The 14,491-nt window shown below is 40.6% G+C and overlaps 1 protein-coding gene across 3 annotated transcripts in view; it reads right to left on the reverse strand.

The window, feature by feature from the left end:
- FNIP2 (folliculin interacting protein 2) overlaps positions 1–14,491 on the reverse strand; it is a 60,755-nt gene that overhangs the window by 45,974 nt on the left and 290 nt on the right. Inside the window, exon 1 of one of the 3 annotated variants that reach the window (XM_014261793.2) lies at positions 12,236–12,323. The exons of the other annotated variants lie outside the window; for them this stretch is intronic. Within the exon in view, the coding sequence (XP_014117268.2) occupies positions 12,236–12,285 (50 nt within the window). The 5' untranslated portion in view covers positions 12,286–12,323. Of the gene's footprint in view, positions 1–12,235; positions 12,324–14,491 lie in introns of those variants that run through there. 3 annotated transcript variants of the gene reach the window in all.

The raw sequence follows: 14,491 nt of genomic DNA on the forward strand, positions 1-14,491 counted from the left end.
GTACCTGGGGAATTAACACTGCAAATCTACAGAACAGTTTCTAAACAACAACAAAATACATAAATCCACACATGGAAAACACACAGAGTGCATAAAGTAGATAACACCAAAAATGGGATAAAGTGTCCTGCTCTGCAGATATAATCCACTGCAAAGCAGAGTTTAATCACTCTCTTTCTAGGCTATGTGACAGCATGTCACCTGCTCTGTTTGTAGGTCATTTCCTGTCCTTCATCTTCACTGCGAGACAATTACCTAAATTATTTCATCTCAAGGTAACACTTCAGCAAGAAAATTCAGGGTGGGGGAAGAAGAAATACATATATGTGATGTAGTTAAGAATAATTTTCTATGTAAGTTACAGCTGTCCACTACAATTTAAGCACTGCTTTCATATCTAAGAGAATGTTTTCAGAGACCCCTGCAAGATTTTATTTCCCAAACAGCTTTTAGAAGTGGCTAGAGGAGCTTAGGGAAAAAAGTTTGAATCATACCTCCTGTTTCAGTGAGCATTTGTTTCTGCAAAACATACACTTAGCACAATTGACACACAAAAAAATGCCAAGACCCAGACATTCAGGATTAGTGCTAAAACACGTTTAAAGATGAAATGGAATCTCTTTCGGATTGCTTAATGATGATTTTCCCTATTTTAGTCCCTTGAATAGCTTATGTAGAAGACACAGGTTCCCATCCTCCCTCCTAATTTGAATCATTTACCCTGCATTGTTTCTTCTCTTTCTAAAACCTCAGATAGGGAAGAGTTACGCTGATGCCACACCGCATTCCTTTTCCACAATGACTTAAAGTAGTCCTAATATGGCAAAGCACTACTAACCTCGGATGAACTACCTTGTTCAAGCATGATACATAGTTACTAGTTTCACACAAGTCAGGCGGGATACATTGCAGATTAGTCACACAACAAGTGAAGGAAGGTAGTATTTGGAGCACTGCTCTCTCTCAGGACAGATTTTCCTGAAGAAAGAGTTCAGGTAGAGAAAAATAAAGTTCTCAGTATCAAGTCACTGTACAGAAGGGTCACTTTCATTTTTAGGATAATTCTACATGTTCCTCTATGAAATCCAAAACAATATAGGATATATTCGTTCATTGAAAACCTAGAATTCCACAGACTCCCTGCTTAGGAAAGGACAACATACTGGATTTTTGTAAGGCTGGAAGCATTTTTTCATCATCTTTGTTGCTACAAAGCAATATCATCACAGGCATGCACAGAAATGACAAGACACACATGGTGCTGACAGAGGTTAACAAACAGATCTACGCAAGTTGGAGTCTATATAAAGTGCACACATCAGCCTTCCACAAACATAAAGAGCAGCCCATTAAACCAGTGTGTCACAACTCAGCTTCTTTAAGTCATCAGGAATCACTGTTCATTACCTTATCTACAAGTCTGAAGTTTGGGAGCTAGCTTTCATAGAGCATCTCAGTCATAATGTAGAAATAAAAAATAAAACCCACAATAAAACAAAACCCTAATCAAAGAAAACACCCAGCAAGTATATTGTTTGAAGTAGGACCACAAATAGCACAGACAGTGCTCTCAGCTGCTAGCTCCAGAAGTGGAATTCCTCATTAGCGGAGAAATGAGCTAAAGGCTTGTAATTGCATGGAAAAGGGCATGCATTTAATTGTGTTTTACCATAAGAAAAGTGTGTTTTTTGTTATACTGGGTCTTTAAACAAAGAAAGGTAAAGTCTGCAGTAAGGTTAGCACCCTAGGTCCACCACCTAGCTCTCTCCTCCATACAGAAAGCCGTGCTTAGTCTTAAACACCTTTCCCCTTTCCATCCCACTTTCTGCCATCATCTCCATAGCTTCTAACAGGCAGGAGAGCTCAGCAGACCCGAAGTCAGTTAAGTATTTTGCAGAAGCTGCTTCATAGTGATGATCTTCATCATTTCCGAGAACTGAAAATTTGCTTGTAATTTAACACTCTCTAGGATTTGACTCTGCTTCTTTCCCTGTTTATTTATTTTTTCAAGGCACCTGCAATAACCAGCTCCCAGCTACAGCTGGAGCCAAACGGCAGCGGCCAGCCGGGAGCGAGCAGTGCTGTGTCCAGCGTCTCTGCCGCGCGGCCAGGCCACCCCACCTTCTCCGGCACGCAGCGTTGGGTCTCGGCTAATGCATCATTCCCGTGTCACTTGTTCCAGCGGCACCATGTGACTGGGCCAGCGGCCAGGAACACAGCTACTAAATACAGACACTGCCAAGGCACGTCTGGGAACTGCCTCTGCCAGAAAATGCGATTAAGAGAAATCTTTTATCCTGCCTCTGCCTTTCCCCACCTTCTCTTGAACACCACGAAGAGCTACACGTTGTACATCTGAAGGAGAATTTTGAGCAACAATGCAAAGCAGAATCTGGTATTTATAACACTGTGCTAGCTCATACTCTGTTGCAATGCTGTATAAAAGTACTGACAGATCTCAGACCTTAGTATCTCCTACATAAGTGAGCAGGCCAAGACAGACATCACCACACCTTAGGGCTGGAATCCTGAGGCATGGGTTTGGTTGCCTGCTCTTTCCTGTTTCTTCTCCCTCCTCTATAAAGCCCTATATTCTATATTTTATTATTTTTATTTAAGAAAGAGTCTGTATACAGCTTTCAAACCTCTTTTCAAAGGATTCATTTTAGAATATGAAGAAAATAATTACTAACAAAAAATGTTATTTATTGGACATAAGTAAATACACAAATACAGAGAGATGAACAATGCCTGGTGTTCAACATTCCCACCCATTTTTTTCTAGCTAAATGAAAAATATCTTTTCTGCTATAACACACAAAAACACCTTCACTTAAAGTAGCTAAAAACATGTGCATGTTAACAGCAACCATTTCTTTACAAATTTCCTCCACTTCTACTATGAAAAGGCTACATTCACAAGAGGGCTTTGTGAACTGCAGAGGATGTGGCACTTTCTCAAGCTTTACAGACAGAAGTTTAGGGTGCTCTCTCCAGGGGCGCAGAAAGATTGCAAATCCCCATTTGTCATCATTGTTCTGAATACACAATCCCACCGTACAAAAGAATACTCTCAAGGAGGTCTAGAGGCAAGTGCTATCCAGGGACCTTCTGTCCCTCTCCCAAGGGAAACTGCTTTAGAAGAGGTCAGCTTCATCTAACCCAAAAGCACAAACTCAGCAGTATAACTTCACTTAAAAAAAAAATTAAAATTTACCTCCTAAATTCCTTTTCTACGAAAAGATATCAGATGTGGCTCTCTAACAATGCTGGGAGCTGAGGCAGCCCAGGTTTTTTGACCAGCTAACACAATATTGGTAAGACCTCTGTAAATGGTTATGTTAATCTATTGTAAGAACAAGATCTGTTTTGATCCTTCTAAAACAGAGACTGCAACTGAAAAGTTAGTCTGCAATAACCAGGAAGGGAAGGAAGAAAAGCTACGCTGAATATTTATGAGAAAGTACTGATTTACCAAACTGGCAAGAATATGGGAAAGAACACATACACAAGAAGCCATACTTGATCACCCAAAAGTTGCTATAGCATGAACAGCAAAGTCCATTGCCTCAGTCTAGATGAATGCCAGGAAATCCTGACTTAAATTGAATGAAGTGATAACACAGACGGATGTAACGTCAGCTCCGGCATTTTTCACTAGCTATAGCCAAAAATACGTTTTGCTCCTCCTGTTGTTGTTATGATAATTTGTCTATTCCATCCAAAACACTTTCTTTAACTCTCTCTTGTAGACAGCACAGAAAGTAGCTTTCTAACAACTATAACTTAATCTTGAAGGCTTAGACAGATTTATTTTCAAGTTTCACTGGAATGGGAAGGAGGAAACATGTCTTGGGACTATGTGTAGAAGATCAGGGTAATTAAATCACTCATACCATATACCTGCTCAATGAAAAAGACTACACACAAAACCAACTAAACAAACCACAGCCCTGCAGCTGACTGGCATGGGCAAACCTACCCTTGCTGCAAGCCACTATGCTAAAGACTTACGTTCTGTTTACCACCAATTGCGTAGGACTTTGAGTGCATAAATAGTCATTAAGTTATGAAACAGTCTCCCCTCCTTAAAGCAGGCCAATCACTCTAAACTACTCACATAGGATCCCAAACATTTTCTCAAAAACACTGGTATTTATAGTAGACTTAGAAGTTTATCCAGTCAGGTTTGTACATAATTACAGCTGACCACACCCAGTAGCATGCTAACAATTGCCTGCCAAGTATCAGTCCATCAATCCAGAAACACTTGAGAAAAAAAATAAAAATCACACAGAAAATCCAGTTGCATCCTTGTTGTGCAAAAAGAATGATTTGCACATTGATAGATGCAAACAAATTTCAGTCAGCAAGCTTACGTCGCAATTATTTAGACAAATTTAGAAACCTTTCTTCTCATGACAAAGTAAAAATTCGTAAAGCTCCTTTAGCATTCCCAAAAAAAACAGTGTACAAGAAAATCCTTTATAACAGACCTGAATTACTCCTGAGATGAAGTCTACCAGAGCAGACTCACTAGAAGCCATCCTAACAACTACAGAGTCAGGATAACTTCATTTAAATACAAACAAAACTCTCTTCACTTTCTGTCAAAACAGGGACTGAGGATACAACTCTAATGAAGACTACAGTCAACTTTTAGTGCTTCAGTAAGACAAGCAAAAGGCCAAAATCAAATTAGATTTCAAATAAATTTCTAGTTCATATGCTAACACATTTCAGTACAAATACAGAATTATTTCTTCAAGCAGTAAACAAAGTTTAATTCAGAGGTTCAAGTCCACACAGACATGTTTTGCTTAAAAACAATTGATGTGCACATGGGTTCACCGAGTTGACAGACTGTTTTAAAAAACCCACATTCACGGCAAAACACATTGTTCTGTTTGCATTTTTGTCCTCTCTGCATACCTATCCCTGCACCTATTATCCAGTCCAGTTATACATATGCATTTTACAGCATTTCCACCAAATGACACCATAAAGCGACAAACAGAAACAGCTGTTTTCAAATATACATTATTTCCCTAGTTCCATTCAAAAGCATTCCCAAATATATCTCTGTCTGTAAGACTGCTTACAGGAACTTCTGAATATGAGAAATTTTGTACCTGAACTTTTTGGAACTCAACTGTACTGTGGTCTAGTCCACAGGAGATGACTGACGTATATCCTCAAGTCTCCTAAGTACCAAAATCATTAGGTAACCATGATTTACATGTACAGGCAAATCTCATAAATACCTTTATAAAGAGAGAGGGTTAATTTTTCCAGCTCTTTAACTTGATGTGATCTAGAAACACTTTTAGCAGTGGGGAGGACAGAAGTTGCATTCCTGAAGCTGTTTCAAGTGGCCAACACAGGAGAGCAACCTTCCTCCAGGCTAAAAGCCAAGACCAAGTAGGAGCTAAGATGCATGTCACTATGGCTGTCTGCTAAGTGAACTGAAGTGGCCACCAAATCCCGGCTCTTTATTCCAGCCTTCTGAACACAGCTGAGGATTAGCCCTCTGTAACCACTCCTCCATGGTGTCACAGCTTAACACAGACTACTGTAAAAAGAGCTAGTTCGATCACTGACCTTTACACAGGCATGACTGAGAGGGCTTCAACACTGTTCTATCAACACTAATGTGGAAGTGACAAATGTCCAGCCAATACCCAATTCCAGCACAGGAGAATGCAGTAGCATCTTGTAATGTAGGAGCCACTCACCAAGACCAAGCCTTCACAAGCATGGACTAACCCTGCTGCTCCACAGCTGAGCTAAGTGGTTTCTGCACCAAATTTCTTCTTCCTTGCAACTGCACCTTCTTTCGCAGCAGCCTCATAGGTCTCCCACCCACCTTGTTCAACCCAAGCTGTTAAACAAGACAGGACACTTCAGAAACAAAATGATCATGACCTTTCCTATAGGACAATTTGTCCCAAAAAGTACAACCCATTTTAGAGTGCAAGTTAGAGAGCAGAGTGTTAAATGACAAGATTTTAAAAGGTTATTTTGGGGGAATGTGAAAGGAAAGGCAAGTAAATGTGACAGACACAAGCACTCAACTGTTCTGCAATAGTTGGACAAGCTCATGTGCCCCCATAGAAAAAAGAAGATAAAACAAAAATTTGTCTGAACATAAAATAATTTCTGTGAATTGCAGATTTCAAAAAGTTCCAATAACTGTCTTTTCCAGACCACAGAGGGTTTTAACACTACAACATTATATTACATTCTGTAAAATTATCCACATCCAGTGAAATAATAATAATAGTTTAAGAATAACTTGCTCAGAACTATGTATTCAACAGTTTGTACAGCCTTCTCTCTGGGGCTTTCTTCAAAAACTTTATCTAATGTACTCTGCCCAGATTTTCTGTACTCCTGGAACTGTGCATTAACAAACCCAACCCCAAGAGTTGAGCAATTTCAGGTGTTTGATAACATCCAGACCCAGAATTCAGTACAAATACTCCACACAGAAATTCAGAGCACTGAGTTCATTCAAGCCTCTGTTTTCTTTCATACAAGTCATTCAACTCAGTGAAAATAAAAGCTGAGTTGTTATTGTAAGAAACTTCCCAATTCCATTATAAAAAATTAAGTACTATTGTGTTCAGATTTCTAATTTGAAAGTGCTAATACCAAATTCAGACTGCTAGCACCTCTATTAGAAAAATAAATAAATATTGTCAATTGTTTACTTAATACAGCTGATTTCATTAGCGCATCTAAAATTTCACTGAGCACCTTGGAGGAGAAAAGTTGAGCTGTATTGCACTGAAGTGAGAGCATCCTGCAGAGAAAGCTCCCTACTGATTCAGTAATTACATCACACAGAGCTCAAGTTTCACTTCAGCACAGCCCATAGAAGCAAAATCATGACTCAGTTTTAACAGCAGCAAGTGTGATGTAAAGCCCTCATGCCCGTTTATCAGTACAACTCTAAGAATCTCACCAATATCCAGCAGTGCTGACTGACCAAAGTCATTTCAGCTGTGGTCAGGTAAATGCACCTGCACTTGCCCTAGTGGATGTGGGGAAGACACAAGCACTGTTGCCAGAACTCCTAAGCTCATCCTCTCAGTGCCTCAGAACACTTCGCCTTGTAGCCTGCACAGGAACTTGTCTTGTGACCTCAGCCCTGCACATTAAAACATGACATTACTAAGGTACTCAAGTGACAAACCCAGACAAACAGAGAAAATGGAGTGACTTGAGAAAGGCATTGTTAAGGTGGGGAGAAAGCAGAACAGAGAAGAACCTGAGCATGAAGATTAAGAAGCAGCACAGGCAGAGCATACACAGAGGAGCCGATTCATGACAGGCAAAGGTGAACTGCTGTGTCCATACCTGTTAATGAGATCAGCAGTAATCTGACACTATCACAGGAAGCACAGGGGAAAAGCACAGACAGATATTTGCTGCCTTCATGTGAGTACCCCATTCAAAGTCCTCCTTTTCTTGCTTATTCTCTCTAGCAAGCCTGTTAACCACAATCCTGCGGAATTGCATTCCTCATCTTTTGCCTAAGAAGTGTACCCATGGAAACCTTCACACAGCAAATACTGATAATTATGACAGCCTAAGAACATTCTTCTTACAACACTTCATCTAAGATGCATACAAGACAACAGTACGCTCTTAATCAAGGGTGCACTTAGAAATAACTCTTGACAAATATAAAACACAACACATGACTCCAAATCTGAATTTACTCTTCAGAAGCTATATATGAACACCACTAAGGTGCTAAGTACATGATTGTTAGTGTCATAAAGAATTCTTAAAGGAACTTGTACATCACCAAGGTTTGTAGCACATACAGTGAGTATTAATCTAAAGCATTTTCTTTGCAAAGGAAGTCCACAGCAGCTTCAATAATACTGAAATGTCAGAACAAGGAATTATCTATATGAGGAAAATTACTCCATTTTCTGTCCTCCCTGACCCAGCTACTTTGTCACATCTACTCTCTTAGGGCGTTTGGTCTGCTATTACCCACTGTTCAGACCAAAGCAACAGCTGAAGGCCACTAACATGCACTGGAAACACCTACATCCCACAGCGTCAAAGTGGGATGACATGACTAATGACTAAAACATTTTTGTCAAAACTCTTCCATTTTCTTTTCCCCTAAATTTAACAAAGCTATTTTGCAACTTTAACTTAGTTTACATAAGAAAAATTACAAAGTTTATATAAGTTTACGTGAAGCCAGCATCTACTGGTAACAAAGCTCTGCATCAGCTTTTAAAATGTTTCTCCACAAATTCAGCTTTTATGAATGCTTGTCCACATTTTTCAGCTCCAAGCAGCTTTATTTTCTCATTCACATCAAGCCATTTATGTAAATAAGTAATTCCTTACAGCACTAGCATCACTGTGCTAAATTGCAGTGTTTCCTGCTTTAAGTTGTGCCATTAACAAGGAAAGGTACCTCTAAGGCTTTCTGCTGCTATTATTCCCCAAATCCCTTTCCACTGAGCATAGTATGTGGCACAGCACTCACCCAATTTTGGACATGTCAATCGCAAAAGCGCCCTAAGAATAAGGAATCAAGCACCTACTATCCAACTGCACACCTATTTAAGAATCAGTGCGTGGAACCCCATGGATAAGTTACTTAAAATCAGAAATAAGATAAGCTACAGGAAAAACCCATTTGACTACTAGGCAATAATGAATCTTTTCATGGAATTAAATAACCAAGGTACATCCATCCCTCTCTGAATGTCAATAGCTTGTGTATTTCCACATATTTTTTTGTCATTTGTGGCAAAGGAAAAAACCAAAACAAAAATTGGGGTGACTTCTTGAAACTTTAAGAGATGGAGCTAGACTCAGAGCAAAGCTAGAGGAAACCAAGAGGTCGTTCAGTGACAGCAGTGTTTAGGGTAGGGGAAATCCAAACAACCGAAGAAGAAGAACGGCCTTACTTCCTGCAAAGCTCAAAACCAGAGGACTCAGGGCTTGTTTTCTGTAAAAAGAGCCCCAGGCTGGAAGTGTGGTTTCCATGTCAAAAGACCATATTTTCAATTACTTCCTCTCTAAGCTGTTTTTTTGAGTGAGACTGTAATAAATCTCTTTCCGCAGAAATTATTCTTTAGCTCACTTTACTGATGAAAGACTAACACCGGTGCAAAGGTGTAATACTGCAGCCTAAGGCTCACTTTCAGCTGTCTGTGAAACAGTGTACGGTTTAGATCTGCTCTTTGACCTTTCCTGGCCCCATGCTCAGATCTGGCCCTGGGCTGAATTGCCCTTTTACGGCATATAAAACTGATTTTCTTTCAATAATTTTTTGAAGGATTTACAGCCAGATGTTTATGGCTATTTCCAAGTATGAAGATGTACATGTATGCTCAGTAGGGTTATTGCTGTGTGGATCTCTACAAAACTGCAGGAAGCTCAAGAAAAAAACCCAATTAGGACACAAAAGCATTCCGAGGAGTGTTTCATTCGAACAAACTGACATCCAAGCAGACTCCAAGCTCACTACTGCTTTCTTTCCTTTTTCAGAAGATGGAACATTGCCAGGCTGGTAATAAATGCTGTGAAATAATGCTTAGCAAGTAGGATCTCACCAAGCATTTCAGCACTATGACCAAAGGAATCACTAGTACCAGCTGCCAAACAAATGATCTCATATACCAAAGCTAACAAACTGTTACCAGATAGATATCGTGCAGCTACAACATGACATCCGTTCCATTATAGACACCAGGAGGAACAGCTGATACTTAAAGCTGAAGAAACAGACTGCATGGAAGTTCAGACACAGCTGAAATAATACAACCTTTTTAAATAAAGAACACATAAAATGAAGTTATTCTCTACTTTACAACAGTCCTTCTCTACAAATATCAGTATGAAAGAAATTTAATCATGGATTGCAATGCAGAAAATATACAGTCAGCAGCGAAAGCAGTCTTCCAAAAACTCAGAGACATTTATTTTCATTAAAAAAAACCCAAAACCACACCAAAGACTGAAATTAAGGTGAAGTCTGAACCCACAGCTTAAGGATAACCTCAGACTTTATATTGTAAAGTACAGAAAAGCACTGATGTGAAATTTCTTCTAGAATCAGGTAAACACAATTACAGAAAAACCACTATCAATTAAAGTAAAATCAAACTATCTGCAACCCATATCAATTTCCTTAAGGCCACCTCTCAATATCTTACTCAAATATATGCTTAGCACTTGAGATATTCTAGTCCTGAGATACTACGTGCTTACACTCTATGTAATCCATAAAACTTAATGGACTGTTCAGTGGGTAAGGACTTTGTTGGATGGCCACATTCAGAGGGCAGTGGTTAATGGCTCAGAGTCCTGATGAACATCAGCGACAAGTGGCGTCACTCAGGGAATACTGACAATGGAACTGTGTGCATCCTCAGCAAATCTGCAGATGACACCAAGCTGTGCTTGTCTGCACACCTGATGGATGGGATGCCAGCCCAAGGGACCTGGACAAGCTCAAGAAGTGGGCCCATGGGAATCTCATAAGTTTTAACAAGACCAAGTGCGAGGTGCTGCAGCTGGGTCAGGGCAAGCCCTGATATCGGCACAGGCTGGGGATGAACAGATTCAGAGCAGTCCTGCCCAGAAGGACTTGGGGATCCTAGTGGGCTGGACATGACCCAGCAATGTGCACTTGCAGCCCAGGAAGCCACAGGTGTCCTGGGCTGCATTAAAAGCAGCTTGGCCAGCAGGGCCAGGGAGACTATTCTGCCCTTCTACTCTGCCCTCCTGAGACCCCAGCTGCAGTGCTGCATCCAGCTCTGGCGTCCCCAGCACAGGAAGGACATTGGCGTGTTGGAGTGAGTCCAGAGGAGAGACACATGATTAGAGGGATGGAGCATCTCTCCTATGAGGAAAGGCTGAGAGAATTGAGGCTGCTCAGTCTGGAAAAGGGAAGGCTTTGGGATGACCTAATTGCTGCTTTCCAGTACCTGAAGGGAGTCTACAAAAAATGTGGAGAGAGAATTTTTTAAAATGCATGTAGTGACAGGACAAGGGGGAATGGCTTCAAACAAGGAGAATAGGTTTAGACTAGATATTAGGAAAAATTCTTTACTGCGAAGGTGGTGAGACTGGAAGAGTTTGCCCAGAAAAATGGTGAATGCTTTGTAATCCCTGTAAATGTTGAAGGCCAGGTTGGATGGAGCTCTGATCAGTCTGGTCTAGTGGAAGGTGTCCCTGTCTAAGGCAGCAGTGGTTGGAACTAGAGGATCTCTAAGGTCTCTTCCAATACGAGCCAATCTATGATGCTGCTGAGTACACAACCCTGGTAGCTCTCAACAAAATTTGTACGAACTATGCTAAACCAATCTATGCTAAACTTACTTGTAAGGGAAGTAACATTTGATAAGGAAATAAGAAGTTTTAGGGGAATTTATCCACATAAATACACATTGCTTGCATTGTAATTAGGGTTTTTCCAGAGCCTCAGAGGCTAAGAAGAAATATATTCAATTACAGCCACTCAAGTACCTCTGTTAAAAGGGGTGTGTGTATACACACACATACATCTTTACACATATATTATACACAAAGATATATTTTCAGTTAAGGGAAGCAAGAATCAGCAGTAAAAAAGCAGCTCAAGTCTGCCTACAAAACTGTTTAGAACAAATGTAATATCTCACTAATACACATCTGTTCTCCAGCTGTTTTATAATTTCTCTTTTTATAAAAAAACAATTGAGCTATTCTATAATTCTAACTACTGCCCTTCTACTACTTCATACTCCCATCATCTTGAAAGGAGGCCTGGGCTAGTAGAAAGTCCTACTATCCCAATAGCTCTATATTAGCATCTACACCTCACATTTACATTCTCCTCACCCAGCAGGTAAGGGTTGTGCTCATGGGAACATGTATCGCAGCCCAGACTAGCTCCACAGAGTGCATTCATTGGTGCTAAGGACCTGACACCCACACTACGTGTTCTGGAGTTTTACTATTGACCTGCTGTAGTATGGTCCCAGGGACTGAATACCCATTAGTGGTCGGAACACACTTCCTAATTTCATTAACTCCAACAGGAATCCAGTTTATGTACCAAAGCCACTTAGCTTTGTGAGCCAAAGTGCAGTTAGTGCAGACAATTTAGAGGTTTTCTTTAAAAGAGTGCTCCTGAGCCAAATTAATATGTTAATGTTCATGCACCCAGGAAATCATTTCCTGTGTCTCCACATTCATCTATACGCACCATATCTCTTGCTCTTGGAGGCTGTGCCAGCTCATCCTGGTAAGCAGCATGGACCTTGAAGCCTGATGTCTCCTTCAGAGCCAGAGCAGCATGGACCTCTGGCCAAGATTTAGCTCCCATTAAAGGAGAGAGTATAACAGAATGAGCACATGCAGTACTTGTTACAGGCAAACTGCAAGCCCGGTTGATAGCCCTCTGCAACAGAACTTTTCCTGGTGTTCCTGGGAAGACTATAAAACACAAAGCTTCCCAACAACGTAGTTGAAAAAAGTTGTCAAAATGCATTAATTTAAGGAGGCATTATCTACTAAAGAGATTTTTGGTGATTCCTCTGCTGTTCAGGTTAAGGAGGATGTGTGAATACACTTAAGCTTTCAAGACTTTCATAACAATTGAAAGGCCAAGGATACAGATTGTTATTGGTCTCACAGGACTCCTTAACAGAGTTAAACACGGCAAGACATATTGAACGTGGAGGGACCTCACTAACTAAACCTTGGAAGGAATAAAGCAAACTAAAACCCCTTAAAAAGACAGTCTTATCGTTAGAAAATTATTCTGCCACTTTGCATCTAACATTGACCAGCAGTCTATGCTTAACACAGAAGCTACCTAAGGATTAAGTCTCCTACTTTACTTAGATCAAATCACATCTCTCCACTCAAACAGAGATTACTGTTGAACAGCACAGCTATTAAAAGCATTGCAGCAAAGCTTCTAAGACCCTGTAAGTACGCTCTTGCAGACCATGAGCAGATCACTGGAAAGAAAGAAAAAGCATTACACCATACTTAAAAGGAAGAAGCTGAATATTAACAAGCAAAAAACCAGCTCCATTCACATGTAAAATACTTCAAATAATTGCATTAACCTTAAGTGTGTCAAAAAAAGTCAGTTAGAAAGGGAATGAGGAAAAATAGGGGATAAAAAGAGTGAAGGGTACCTACAGTAGTATTTTAATTATAATAGCTTTTTGTGAAGTGTGTTATCATTTAAACTTCACTCAAATTGAAAACCAGGTGTGGAATATTTCACCCAAAAAACAAATTACAATCCCTCACTTGACTAAATACTCCAGATGGAATATTACTGATTTTAAGGGGAAAGACACCGTGCAAGGAATCTGCCTTTGTGGAGATATTTGATAATCCAATAACAATCCAATAATTCAGAACTAACAGCACTGGTCTCTGACACAGAATATTTTTAAGTACAATGCAAAATAATAGAGTTAGTCTAGAAATAACAGATTCAATGTGGAAAACAGTTTTCTTCCATATTAAAGGAGATATTTAACTCATAAGGTAAATGAGTGCTAAAAGAACTAAGTAGCAGTTACAAGTACAGCATATACACTCTGTAGCTCCACAAAATTCGGATTTGTTCTCTAATATGAATGCAGCTCCAATACTGTGTCAAATCACTTTCAAAGGAAATCACCTCCTAACCCAAATATATTGTCATTTTCATCTTGCACCATGGTTCTCCATGATCTTGCAACTTTAGCCACACAAATGGCCATGTCCCTCACAGACCATCTTTGAAATGATAATGGTTCCATGACTGTGATCTTTCATACTTGGCACTGTAGCATTTTGTAGTTCAAAATATTGCCCACTGCTCTCCCTCAGCATCCTTAGTAGTTTCAGCAGTGAAAGCCCAGATTCCAACCCGACCCTGCGCACCATCTGATCACAAGACCAGCCAACTCATGCCGCACAGAAAAACAGACACAGAGGTTACCGGGCACGCATGTGATTGTCACTGTGCCCACCGGGCCGCTGGGTCTTGTGAGCAGCACAGATGTCACACAAAGCTCCAAAGCGCCAGCCAGAGCAAAATGCTGTCCCCGAAGGTTCAGAAAATGCTAACAACTCAATATTGCACAGAGAACCAATATTATGTAAAGGTTATACACATAAACCCTGAAGCAGCGATAGGTACTGAACCTCACCTTTCAGCACGCGCGGTATCAAAAGCAGGGGGCAGTGAAAGGTGCCTAACGCTTAGCGGGTCACCAGACTGCGCACGTGTATTTAGGTCACAACAATTAAAGCCGTTTCTTAATTTTCCTGTGCTGATGAGACCCGGGCACGAGTTATCGCATCAACCGCACACAAACGCCACACAGGGGCCCCCGCGCCTCTCCCCCACCGCTGCCGAGGGGCGAGCGCCCCAGGCTCCCGGGCGTGCCACGGCCAACTCGCGCAGAAAATGGCTGAGAGATCCAACGAGAGGGGAAGGCGCCAGAAGGGC

Source organism: Pseudopodoces humilis, chromosome 6 (genome assembly GCF_049639895.1).
Source record: "Pseudopodoces humilis isolate 2021_Gansu_Grassland_sample_001 chromosome 6, ASM4963989v1, whole genome shotgun sequence".
Lineage (NCBI taxonomy): Eukaryota > Metazoa > Chordata > Aves > Passeriformes > Paridae > Pseudopodoces > Pseudopodoces humilis.